Here is a 13,436-nt window from a genome sequence, read left to right on the forward strand (position 1 = left end):
TCCCAAATAGGAGCAAGTTTTCTGGGTGCGTAGAGAACTGCAGAGGGGAGAAAGAGGCAAGAAATCCCAGTACCATGAATGTGGATTCTTTAGTTCATTGGAAGAAAATTAAGATTCAAGCCAGATTGCAAGAATCAAGATCAGAAAGTCCAGAGTAAGAGGTGCTTTGCCATTGTTGCCCTGGGAACCTTTTGGGAGGAAGAGCAGCATATAAAGTTAATAAATAAATAAATAATAAATAAAAATGTGCTTTAATTACTTCTTGCTAATTAAAAATTGTGTGCCACAAAATTTTTGATGCTGTAACAAAACAGTTTTAAAGTTGATAGACTATTCTTTCAAATTTTAAATCTTTTCTCTGCTGTAGTATTTCTTAATGCTAAAAACAAACTATGGGGTTGACTGTAATGAAATTGTGCACAAGTAGAATGGTGCTCAAACAGTGGAACTTCTCTGGTCCCACCACATGCCCATAAAATCTGTTCTTAAGGACCCATAGTAGCTGATTTATGGGGAAGAGAGGAAGGGGAAGTCTTGTAGAAGTCTTGTAGTAGTGGATGTTTCCTACTGCTTGTAAAAACTGAAAGTTAAAAACTCAACATTTTAAAGAATGAAAAATGTCTTAGTTTATTTTTTGGCAGAATAACGTTTCAGTGAAGCTTAATCAACGGTTGCAAACTTATCCCAGAATAGCTGTGAGTGTTTGGAAACTTGAATTTGCAATATTAAAGTGTTTTCACTGACTATGGTAAATTCTGAGTGAGTTTTTTGTTTGCAGAGAGTGAATAGAGGCATGGTTATGTAAGCTGAAGTTTAGCAGAATGTGTAGATGGAAGCAGCTGCACAGAAGTCATTACATTTCTTCCTTTTTGATGACTATTAGTAATGCTGAGGCCAGCTGTAACTTGGGGCATAGTTTGGACTTAAATATACTCAGCATTTCTCATTCGCTTGATGTGTAAGGTTTTGTTCTAAGTTTTGTCTGGCTTTTTCCTCCCCAAGCTGCTGTTTGACAGAGGAGCCCCACCAGCCAGTCATGTTTAAGGATAAGTGGTGGAGGTAAGTACCTTTCCCTCCCTACTTTGAAGTAGTTTCTTGGCATCTGAATTCCAATGGCTCTGTTTCTTGAAAGTCTCATGTTTGCAAATATTTATGTGCAGTGACTGGATATATATTGGATAGTATTCAATAAATTGCCAATGTGAGGATTACTGCTAGTGCAGTGAGACTTTTCCACCTCTCTTCCGCCCTGCACCATCCCCACATGTGCTCCAGAGGGACAGAAATGTGTTCCCCCAGAACAGATTTAGGGGGGTGCGGTGGGGGAGGAAAGGGAGAGAACATTCTGTTGAGCAAGGAGAAATCCTTGTGCTGATGGGACCAGTGACTTAGCACTACATTGAATACGACCCATGGTGCTTTGCAGCTCCCCACATTTTCTGGAATAAATAGAACTTTTGATGTTTTTCTTAAACTGGTACTTGAGTTCCAGTAAAAATTGTTGAGGTATTAAACTTGCAGACTTAGTTCTTGCCTTAGTAGAACATTTTAAAGCAATCTAGTGAACATGCTAAATTTTGGGAGAGCGAACAAACAAGCAAATGTTTGGGAGAATGAAAGATGTTCTGACCATGTACTGTAGAAAGAATTTTGAAGAAGTGTGCTTTAGTTGCCACTTGGTTTATTAGCCATGAATATAGTGCATTTTCTGACAGCATGTGGCAACTCTTGAAACAGCTGCATAGTAAGATCCCTGTAGGAAAATCACTGAATGACAAGGACAAATTGGCCACTATCCATTTAGCCTTCTCTAGTAAGCTGGAATTTTATAGAACTCTAATCTGTGCTGCTGTGTGGGGTTCAATCACACCATGTTGATATGATTACCTCTGTGCCTAGGTTATCTCTGGCCTATCCCAGTCTGTACCCATTAGCAAGTGTTTATCAGATTAAACATTTCCCCAGAATCATAAGGAGCAAAATCTGCCTGTTTTAAAATTGAGATTTTTTTTTAAAGAACTTCATTTTTCAAATACAACAATAACACAATAAGAACCAGAGGAGTTAATGGAATATAGAATCCAGTAAGTAAGGTATACATAATGCTTTGTTTCATATATCTTAACTTTAAGGTGTATAAAGAAATAAAACAGAGCAGAATGACCAGTGTAGGTTTCATTTTCACCCCACCAAGTCCCTCCATGAGATCCCCAATGAGGTAGGTGCTGAAGTGTTATCAACATCTTCAGTGGACCATGTAATAAAGCCATATCGTTGTGCTATGAAATCATCCTCCCCCTTCAAACATTGTGTTGCCTGCATTTGTTTCATAAGTTTTTCTAATAAAGCATATTTCCAAACAGGGCTGTGGAGTCGGAGTCGTGGAGTCGGAAGCAATTTTGGGTGGAGTTGGAGTTGGTAGAAATGTACCGACTCCGGCTTCAAAATAAATTTTGATTGACAAACTTTTAAAAATATAAATTCAAAATGTCAAAGAAGCTTCCAGGACCCAGATGAAGACAAATGCTGTGATGCCAAGATCAGCGCATGTTCAGGCAGTGATAAAAATGCTCCTATGAGAGCTTCCAGTTTAAAAAGACATTTACAGCCCTTTCCAGACTGTGGAGTTGGAAGCAATTTTGGGTGGAGTCGGAGTCGGACAGTAGAAAAATAGAGGAGTCGGAGTCAAAGGTTTGGCGTACCGACTCCACAGCCCTGTTGCCAAATTAAATGCTTCCATTCTTGGAATGTTTCTTCACCTTCCTTTGTCCAGTTGCAAGCCATAACTTGCTAAGCTGCCAGTAGGAGTAGTGAGAACATCTCATTGTGTGGTACATCCCTATTTACATCATCAACAACAGTTAATAATGCAAGAGCAGGTGCTGGTTCTATGTTGTGCTTGACTATAGTACTACATTCAGAGAAAAGTTTTTTCTGAAAGCTTTGAATCATGTCGCCCCTCCACTGCATGTGAATATACGTACCCATTTCTGAGCAGCGTTGTTTCAATAAACAGCAGAAAATGCAACATAGTTTAGGAATCCTATGTTATAATTGAAATATGGCCAACTGCTGCTATGCATTAATCCCTCAGTCGTTCTAGGGCATCAGTGCATAATGAAATTTGTAGTGTCATGGTGGGCAAAGTCCAGTTTATAATTAACAGTAAATGAATGTTCAGAGGCAGTATGCCTCTAAATACCAGTTGCTGACAATCGCAGGTGGGGAGAGTGCTGTTGTGCTTGGGTTCTGCTTGTAGGCTTCCTGTGGGTATCTGGTTGGCCATTGGGAACAGTGTGCTGAACTGGATGGGCCTTTTTCCTAATCAAGCAGGCTCTTCTTACATTCTTATGAATGCAGAATTTGGTGTCCTGAGGATTGTAATATTTCATGTTATTGCAGGATAAGCACTTTTAGTTAATATTATTTTATCTTCTGATGTGTATTAAGTTTGGTATTGTGTGTTTTTTCAATTGTAAGTCACTTTGAGACAAATTGATACATGGTGAACTTCTGTTTCTCGTCAACTTGGGCATTCTGACTGAAGGGTTGCTCTTCAAAGAATTGAAAAATGGTATAGACTGCCTTCAAGTCGATTGACTTATGGGCAACCCTATGAATAGGATTGTCATGGTAACAGAGACCTCCTAAACTTAGATCCAAGATGTGCCTTGAGCATCATAATGGTTCTCAATGTGGATATTTTCTTCAATCTAAACATGTCATGTGTTGATTGACTTCTCTCAAAATTCCTGCTAGATATGCCATTTCATTTGTATGTTCATTTGTATGAGCTTCATTTGTATGTTTTATTCTCTTACATAGCTTATGCATGTGATTCCTGTTAACCAGAACAAGCGTGTGAATATTTCTTCACTTACTGTTACCTTGATTAATGTTCCCTTTTCTAGCTTTCAGCTCCCTTGCTTACTTTCCCAGCTACAGTCTTGCAGTATGACACAATTGTAGCTGCTTGCCTGTTCTTCTTTTTTTGAAGCAATGTACTTGAGAGAGCATTATCTGTTCCTATGGATCTGAGGTAGACACACTTATAATGATGCTGCTACCATTCTGCTGCTTAGCTCTACAAAGAACAGCCCTTTTAAACATTTTAGACCGGGAGTGGGGAATCATTCTGGTTCCATGGGCCAGGTTTCATGGGACATGATGTCATTATGACATCACATGACTGACAGGTGAGTAGGGCTGCCTCCCTATCAAAATCTCTTGTGCTTCGTTTTTAAGTCTCTAAGATCAGGTACTTACAGGGAAAGGGAAGAGACTTGCAAAAGCCTCTCCAAATAGATTTAAAAGGGAAGCGTGGGAAGACTTGGAAAAGACAGCCCTCACTCTTCTGTTTGAGCCAACGGAAACACAGAAGCTGTCTTAAAGCCTCTGCAAAAGCCCCTTTGAAATAGCTCTTGCACGCAAGATGCTGCAAAGGGTGCTTTTGTACAGGACTTTAAACTCCACTCAGCTAATGAATGGGGATTAAATCCTGTTGCCTTGGCTGCGCAAGCTTGTTTCCTTCTGGGAACAAGATTACACAGCCAATGTAGGATTGAACCCTGTCCTCCCTCCCATCAGCTGATTTCACTAGTGAAGAAAATTGCCTCAGGCCAAATGGGACCCCCTGAAGGGCCATGATTGGCCCAGAGGCTGGAGATTTCCAACCCTTGTTTTAGACTCTTAGCAAAGACAATCTTTGCTGTTGGCCTTGATACCCATAGAGTATTTCAGCCCTGGTTATATGGTATCTACTTCCTGCCTGAAGCAGATATTTTTCATTTTTCCTTTTTTAAAAAAAAACAAACTTTGTGGTAACATGTACTCTATTGGACGTATAAAGCTATTTGTTAGGTTACATTGCCTTTCTTTGAATACCATGGTGATAAGCTGCTATATCCAGCATAATAAAACAAGAGACATATTTAAAGCTAGTTTTATGTATGTTATGAGTTTGGTAAGATCTTCCTCGGTGTCTGTCAGGGAGGTGTGTCCTCTGAATTTAGCATAGCATTTGATTCATACTGAAGTCTTGCAATACTTTTTCACAAGTGTCATATTCCACCCACAATGGAAATGCACTTAATCTCCATGGTAAAAAAAAAAAGGTTGAAAGGTTTAAGTTTGATGAGAGAGTAAACTAATTGCATGTTTTTTTCGCTGTGAATTACATTAATCTGTTTTAGCATGATGTGTAATATTAGTTTTTTGTTTTAACAGTAGATAAGCATGAGACCTCCGTGGCACAGCTGCATGTGCATTCACTCTTGAAGCAATTGCACACGTTATTGGCTGACAATCTTGGCATTTTTTTAGTAAAAACAAAATTTAAGGACATGTGTTTGACTTGTCAAACTTGTTTGGTGTCATCTGATGGAGCCTTCTGGTAGTGAACAATTCTGTGACGACCCTGACCTTGGAAGCAAATCTCAAGACACAGAGATCAAAAGGCAGCATGAATCGGAGCAAAAGCTATCCAAAATTACACACAATGCCTTGGAGAATATTAATGTGATTGGTCAAGGCTTGAAGCACCTCTTCCAGCATCAGCGTAGGAGGTCCTCAGTGTCTCCCCATGATGTTCAGCAAGCTCAGATTGATTTGGAACCTGAAATGGAATTGGAATACCAAAGCACATGTGCTGAAATTGATGGTATCTCTACCCACCCCACAGCTCTGAACAGAGTTCTCCAACAAATCAGAGTGCCACCTAAAATGAAGAGAGGAACAAGCCTACACAACAGGCGGGGGAAGATAGATCCTTCAAAGGGAAGCCCCCAGATCAACAGGAAGTCTCTCCAGGATATTCATTCAGGCCGGCCCAGATCTTCGTCAACTACTGATGCCCCTACTAATTTGTCTGTTCTAGAGATGGCCTCTCCCATCTGTCTAGGTGGTGAAGAGGTTGTATCAGCAGATCGGGTGAGTTCTGTTTATATCAAAGTATGATTTCTTGTTGAATGCTAATGTACCTCTTTAAAAATAACATAAGTATACCGTTCTTGCTGCACTAGCAATAAGATTGCAAAACTAACTCTTAACACTATAGCTTGTTGGCAATTAAGAACTGTAGATGCTAACTTGCATTTTTATTTTTGGAAGTTGTTTAGCTTGTAGCCCTGGGAATAGCAAAATCTCCGAAGTAGACTACTTTGCACATAATAATTGAATGATTTTTCTTCAGTAAATCTAGCTTTGGATTAAACTTAAGATGCATGGATCCATATGGCTAAGAGGTGTACAGTAGTGAATAGCAATAGTGAATAGCTATTCATAAAAAACCAAAGAGGTTTATAACATCTCTCTCTCTCTCTCTCTGTGTGTGTGTGTGTACAAAAACAGTAAAACCATGGGAAATTTTAATTTTGAAATCATTAATTATTGCAGAAATATATTTTCTCAATTGCCTGCATAAGCCTGGTGGCATAGAAAATATTTCAGCAGGCATTTAAAAGTCAAAACAGAAGATGCCTACTGAATTTCTATTGACAGAGCATTTCACAGGACTAGGCCAATAACACTAAAGACTCGATTTCTTGTTTTCAGATGAGCCTTACCAACTTGGGGAACAACCAATAATGAATCAGCAGTCCTGATCTCAGTGACTGAGCTGGTATATAAGGGTTCAGGCATTCCCTAAGGCACCCTGGATCTAAGTTGTTCAGGGCTTTGTAAATTCAGAAGTATAAAATTCCATCTGTGCAGGCTAATGCTGTTAAAGTGTTGTTTGTAGTGTTGGAATTTTAGTGCATATTCTTTTACTTTCAGTAATTCAATGCTGCCCTGGGCTCTTTCTGGGAGGAAGGGAGGGATATAAATAAAGATCTTATCTGACTCCTATCCTTACTCAGTTCTGATGAATACTCATATCGTCTGAATTTAAAAGTGGCTATATATCCACCTTAGCATCCACACCAAGATCAAAAACAATTCTCTCATTTTACCTAGACAGTTTTTACTTAGAATAATGTAGTGAGTGTTCTCAAGAAAGGAACCAAATCTGATTTAAAATGGTGATTTAGGCTCAAATTCTAGTTTGTACTCTATTAAAACAGCAGCTAGAGGAAACAGGATGGATAGCTAAAATGCAAAATAGAACCAAGTTAGTAGTGATTTTTATGTGCACTCTGTTGAAACATTTAGAACGTGAGGAAAAGTTCTACAATTTCTTTAAAATGAAGCTTACTATTTCATTAGATAAACTTGGTTCTTAGTACAAAAAAGTTTTTGTCTGCTGTGAAAAGGTCCCCAGAAAGATTTGTGATTGCTCTTGGAGGGGACGGCAGGTGGCAGAATGTTGGTTCTATAGTACAGACACCTCTATGTTGCCCAGTTAGTTCCACTGGGTTAATGAGTGGTGCGTCCTGTTCAGATATATAATGGAAAGTACAAAGTGCAAAAGTACAAAAACAAAGGAGTAGAAAAAGAGGAAGGCCAAACAAGAGATGGATTGATTCCATAAAGGAGGCCACAGGCCTGAACTTACAAGATCTGAACAGGGTGGTTCATGACAGATGCTCTTGGAGGTCGCTGATTCATAGGGTTGCCATAAGTCATAATCGACTTAAAGGCACATAACAACAGCACAAAGTGTTATGGTGGGAATGAAGACATGACAGTGGCTCTAGGTACAGGAGATCTATGCAAGTAAAATGGCAGACTTAGTGAGGTGAAGAGGCATGGAAATCTAGGGGTAGGGAGCATCATTGTTCTTGAGTATAGGTGGAGGAAGCAGAGCTGAGGAAACAGGAAACTAAGAAAAGAATTTAAGAAATGAGAATGAAATGTCTGGTGTGTGTGTGTGTGAGAGAGAGGGAGGGAGAGGGAGAACTCCTAAAACATAGGAGCAGCTGTGTGTTAGCAGGAAGGGGGTTAAGGGAGAGGGAAAACAAATGCTCAGTAATAAAGGAAAATGGCTGGGAACCAGGATGGTTAAATGAACCAGAACCAACTACATGTGATGGTCAGTTGTGAGTTGTCATCAGAATGGTTTTTTTGTTAAACAAAACATAACACTGGGAGGCTGAAATGGGAGCAGGAAACTGGTACTGAAGGAAGATGCTGTTTACCTTTTTCCTTGTCTGCCATTTGTCTTCTCAGAATGCCCACCCCAACTGTTTTCCTCCCTATGAAGGGAAAAGATTAAGAGACCTCAGTGCATGCCTCATCCCCCCCCTTCCTTTCCTTGTACTGCAACCCATGAATAACTACAACCTTGGATCTATAGTTGTGTGGTATATGGAGGTGGTCTAATTGAAAGTTAACTGTGGAGCTTTTCTTTATGGATGCATAGATGACTTGGAACATATCTCTTAAAGAAAGTGGCCACTGTGAGGAGGCAGTTAATGAATATCAGCTTTGATTGGCCAGATTAAGGTAGAGTAGAATGCATGATTAAAAAGTTGTCCAAAGCATAGAGCAATCGTGACAGCGTGGACATTAATATTTCCTTGAGCTGTTCTGCAACAACATGTACCCTCCACCTTTTGGTAACGAGAAAAAAAAATCAGGTTTTAGCTTTTTGTGATGCTTTCTGTTGTAAAGAGTGTGTGAATGTACTAAAATTCTGTTCTGTTGTTGCATATCATTGCTGCAACTATCTAAATGTGCCCAAGTTAGATTAGCTGAGAAAGGGCCTTTTCAGAAAATGTAGAGTTTATGTGGAAAGTGCAGAGTTGTTAAGGATGTCCCCAGATGCTTCAGTTACAGGGAATTGCTTTTATTTATTTTATTTTCAACAATGTATATATCACTAAATTACTATCTTCTCTAAGCAGTATACAAAAAACTCAATGAAACCTTTCCCAGCATACAAACAGCTAAATGGAACTCAAGTGGAGGAAGTTAGCTTATTGCTTACATTCTGGGACAGAGGTGGGCAGAGGTTTTTGGGATCTGCTTAAAAAACTGAAACCCTGATGTCCACATACAGTAAATTCCTTAATAGGCCAACAAATGACCATCTTTCTGTATGCAGATCGGGCCAGATTGAAGATGTGCACTACATTAGCTACTGCCCTTTATACTGTTCCTCTAGAAATAGATTCCTCTGTTGACTCTAGAATTTTTAGATGATCAGTCAGATGTTTTTAAGCTAGATGGTTAGTGGCCAATGTAGACAAATTTGTTACCTATATTGGCACTACTAAGAGTTGATTGAAAGATCCCTTGAGGATTTCCCCCCGTTAAGGAATGTATGTCTGTACTGTGAGGTATGTGAATCCTTGCTTTTATTTTTCGCCCTAACTCGGCTATGTGTCCCTATATTCTTTTAAAATCTACATATAAAGTGAATTTTAATAATTTTGTATAAGACGATAAATTGGAATATCATTGTATATTGCTGATTTAACATTGCTGGTTTCCTGTTCACCCCATTTTAGATGTTAATAGGGTAGTACTGGGCTGCGAAGTTGTCTGCCTTGTGAGAGAGGAGTTATAGTGGACATGTGGGGTGAGTAATGCAGCTTGTTGCCAGGAAGAGTTAGGAGTGAGTTCTTTGGACAAAGTGCCAGCAAAGGTCTCTTAGCCTTGCCGGACCTCAGGACCTACATATCTATCCCTACCTGGATGACCACCTGATTTGCTGTCTTGGACTCAGGTTGCAGAGGATTTCCAGGTCAACCTGCGTTAAGGATGCTGGCTTCCTTATCAACACAAAAAAGTAATCTCTTTCCAGCAGAGTATTATTCACCTGGGAGCCTTCATAGACACACGCATAGGTTTCTTGGCTCTCTCTCCAGAGCAGGTCTTCAAGATACAGTGAGCAGCAAAGTCCATTCTTTACAGATTCTTGCTAGCGCAGATCTTGAGTCTTTTGATCTCAGTGATTCAAGTCATCCCCATGGCGAGACTGTCTTCTGGGCGCTGAATTTGGGGTACAAACTGAATCTTGTGGTTGGTGCACATTCTCTAATATGAGGAGCTAAACCGAAAGGCCAGTCAACATGAAGTATGGAACTCCTTGAGATGGAGGGAATTCTAGGCATGATTTTCCCCCCTCAGGAGTTATAGTTCCTATGCATGCTTCTTTGCTTGATTGGCTAGAATTGTATAAATTGCAATTGTAATAGACGATTTAGGCATATTTAATGATGCAGCCACTTCTACAAAGTATTGTGTTGGTGTGGTATATTTACTAAGAATATGAGCTTCTTTTCCCTTCCCTTCCAGCCTTCTATGTGTCCCCCAGATCTGTTCTAGAGGGTCCCCCAGCCCTCTGCAGCAGATTTTGAGGGTGATCGGGGGGGCTGCAGGTGGGAGTAGTAGTAATCCTGTTGTGTAAATGGAAGTCTGTTCTGCTCATGCAGACAGTATTGCATACAACTCAATGTCTTAGGGCAATTTGGGCAAGGCACCTTTGTTGCTGCATGTGAAACATATTTAATGGGCACCAGGGTGGTGAGTGTTGCCAGGAGTATAAATCTATTTGGAAATCAGGGAAAATATAGCAAGAAGTTGTAGAGCTTGGCTAAGTGGCTCCATGTCATGTCCTTATAAGTAGCTGCTGAAGTAAAGCCCTGGGAAGAGCAAGGATGGGGAACCTTTTTCATCTCCACAGCACTGTTCCACTTAGGGCAACTTTTCTGGGTGCTTGAGACAAAAGTGAGCATTTTAAAATGCATTTGCTACATTTTTTTTGAGCTGAGAATAGCAGGGGAATGCAGTAGATAGCTAAGTATTTATTTATTTAAATACTGATGTACTGCCCTTTGAAATGTCTATGGTGTATGTGTGTGCTATCTCCAATAGCATCTGTTGTAAACCACCCTGTTCAGATCTTGTAAGTTCAGGTCTGTGGATTCCTTTATAGAATCAATCCATCTCTTGTTTGGTCTTCTGCTTTTTCTACTCCCTTCTGTTTTTCCCAGCATTATTGTCTTTTCTATTGAATCATGTCTTCTCATTATGTGTCCAAAGTATGATAACCTTAGTTTCATCATTTTAGCTTCTAGTGATAGTTCTGGTTTAATTTGTTCGAGCACCCACTTATTTTGTCTTTTTCGTGGTCCATGGTATCCTCTAAACTCGCCTCCAACAGCACATTTCAAATCATTAAAAACATATTAAACAGCTGCATAGGCCTCTTAGCACAAAAAATCTTAACAAAAGCTGGTGGATAATGTTAAGTTCTGGTCTGCAGTTTAGCCTAGGAGGTGTAGATTGAGTCAGATTGTATTGGAGTTCCTCAAGCATCCCTAACTGATGCCAAAACACTTTTATAAAAAGGAACCTTAATATGTGAGTCAGACATTTTTAGGAGTTGCCCCTGGAGAAAAAGGTGTATTAACTTTGATAATTGTCTTTTCTGCACATGTATGGTTAATGGTATCCAGATTGCTGGCTTCTGTAGCACAGTTAACAAGTATATTCTACTTTAGATACGTCTTATCTAATCTTGTAATTCTTAGTTTTAGTTTTGCTTCTGGCCTATTTGAAACTTTGTTCCTGTGTGTCCCATCATATTCTATGAACTGTAATGTTGTCAGACTCATGAAGACCCAGATGTAATCCAGTATTATTCAAGACAGGATTGATTCTGTCCTTCCAAAGTCATGATAGCAAACTGGGTAATAGCTGAGTATTGAGTGGATTTTGGCCAGGTGAGGTATACCTGTTTAAGTTAAAGGCTTCATATTAAACTTCTGTTTTTTCCTCCCCCCCTCATAATGCAGCTTCATAAAATGTAACGTGCCAGCGTGGAAGTATTTTTGTTGTATCGGAACCCATGCTTCAATATGAAAAATGCTTGTTCTCGTCCAGCTACGTTGTTTGAAAGTGAGTGCTTTCAGCTATAAGCTGATGTCTGAGTTTTGGAATGAAGATAATCTTACACACTTCCTACAGAGCAAGTCTCTGTGGTCTTTTTAAATAAAAAAAAATAGAAAAGCATTTTGTATTCTTTATTGACAATGAGATATCATTGTTTCTTAATACCACACAGAAAGGATTTATAAACAGCTGTGGTATAAGATGGCAGTACTGAAAATTGAAGTATTTGAAATTCATATGAATTTCAGATGAAAATCTTATCTAAAATACACACCAAATTGTAGATAAATACATTGGAACTATCATATTTTGTGGAAAATGTGAGAAACACTTGATGTTGAAAATAATCTATAGTTGGATGGAATTCTAGTGAAACTTTCTAGTAGATGTTTTTAGGGCTCTCCATACTGTGCAAATTGCATCTTGCAGACCAAAATATAAATGTTCAGTTGATTTTTTTTAAAAAAAAAAAATTTTGGTAACCTTTCAATTTAGCTGCCTTGATAGGAAGAGTACACAAAGAGCTGTCTCAAGATTAAAATCCTACTACTCACCTTCCCCTTTTGTTGATCAACTGTTTGGGATTTTAACTATTTTGAAATATTTCTGCGTATGCTGCCCACGCTATTGAATTGGAAAGGAGATCAATGTATGCAGGACTTGTATGCAGTTTCTTCAGAGTAAATGTCTCCTGTGTTTGTCAGGTTAAGTCCTGAAAAACACTTTCTGTACAGGTTCATGTTTACAATCAACTGTGATACAGCTAAAGTTATATTTGGTGGGAAAATCTACTTGCAAATAGTGTATTGGTAGTTACAAGAACGAGCATACTGATCTGTAACCTTGTTTGGGGTTTTTAGTTGTTTACACATAGTAGTTAGGACATACTTCTAGATTTGGAAGATAAATCTAATTACAATGTCCTGAAATTCTGGAGGCATCAGTTAGGGAAACAGGTGCACGCCTCTGTTACATCTAAGCCCCTTCCTCCTAGAAACCCAGTGGGCTGGTGGAGGGCTGCAGAAATCTGTCCGTCTTCTACCATCTCACTTTGAACAAGACAGTTTAGATTTTTACTAAAATTAGTCTGGGAAGAGGCCAGTAGCCTTTATTTCTATGCCTGCCACAGAGAATGGGGGCCTTCCCCACTTCTGTGTCTAGCATTTGCCCCTAAGCAGGCTAGTGAGAAAAATGTGTGTGCTTGTGAAGTTGAATTGCTTTGAATTCTCTCCAGTTCTTTCCACCTTAAGAGCAGCAGCTGTTGAAGTACAATTCAAGAACTTATCAAAGAGATGTTTGTTATTTATAAAAATATTTGCCCCCAGTCACGGAAAAAGAAATACTTGCTCTGATAAAAGGACTTAAATCTGCAAAGGCTCCTGGCCCGGACCTCATTCCGCCCGAACTTCTGATAAACTTTTCTGACTGGTGGGCACCGATTCTAGCCAACCTGTTCACAAAAATCAATAACACAGGACATTTTCCAGCACTCTGGCGAGAAGCTATACTAGTCCCAATTTTCAAAAAAGGAGACAAAGAAGACCCTGCAAATTACCGCCCAATCAGTCTTCTGTCTGTTATTGGCAAACTTTATACGACATACCTAAAAGAAAAACTGAATAACTGGATAGAAGATAACACCATTTTGGGAGACGAAC

The 13,436-nt window shown here is 39.3% G+C and overlaps 1 protein-coding gene across 6 annotated transcripts in view; it reads left to right on the forward strand.

Moving 5' to 3' along the window:
• Nucleotides 1–13,436, forward strand: part of TMCC1 (transmembrane and coiled-coil domain family 1) — a 196,425-nt gene that overhangs the window by 40,458 nt on the left and 142,531 nt on the right. For 4 of the 6 annotated variants that reach the window (XM_061618478.1, XM_061618477.1, XM_061618476.1 and 1 more), the window contains exons 2-3: nt 1,003–1,059; nt 5,227–5,928. In XM_061618478.1, the coding sequence (XP_061474462.1) occupies nt 5,380–5,928 (549 nt within the window). In that variant the 5' untranslated portion in view covers nt 1,003–1,059; nt 5,227–5,379. Of the gene's footprint in view, nt 1–1,002; nt 1,060–5,226; nt 5,929–13,436 lie in introns of those variants that run through there. The other 2 variants (XM_061618480.1, XM_061618482.1) reach the window with 2 other exon arrangements.

This window comes from Rhineura floridana, chromosome 3 (genome assembly GCF_030035675.1).
Source record: "Rhineura floridana isolate rRhiFlo1 chromosome 3, rRhiFlo1.hap2, whole genome shotgun sequence".
NCBI classification, from domain to species: domain Eukaryota; kingdom Metazoa; phylum Chordata; class Lepidosauria; order Squamata; family Rhineuridae; genus Rhineura; species Rhineura floridana.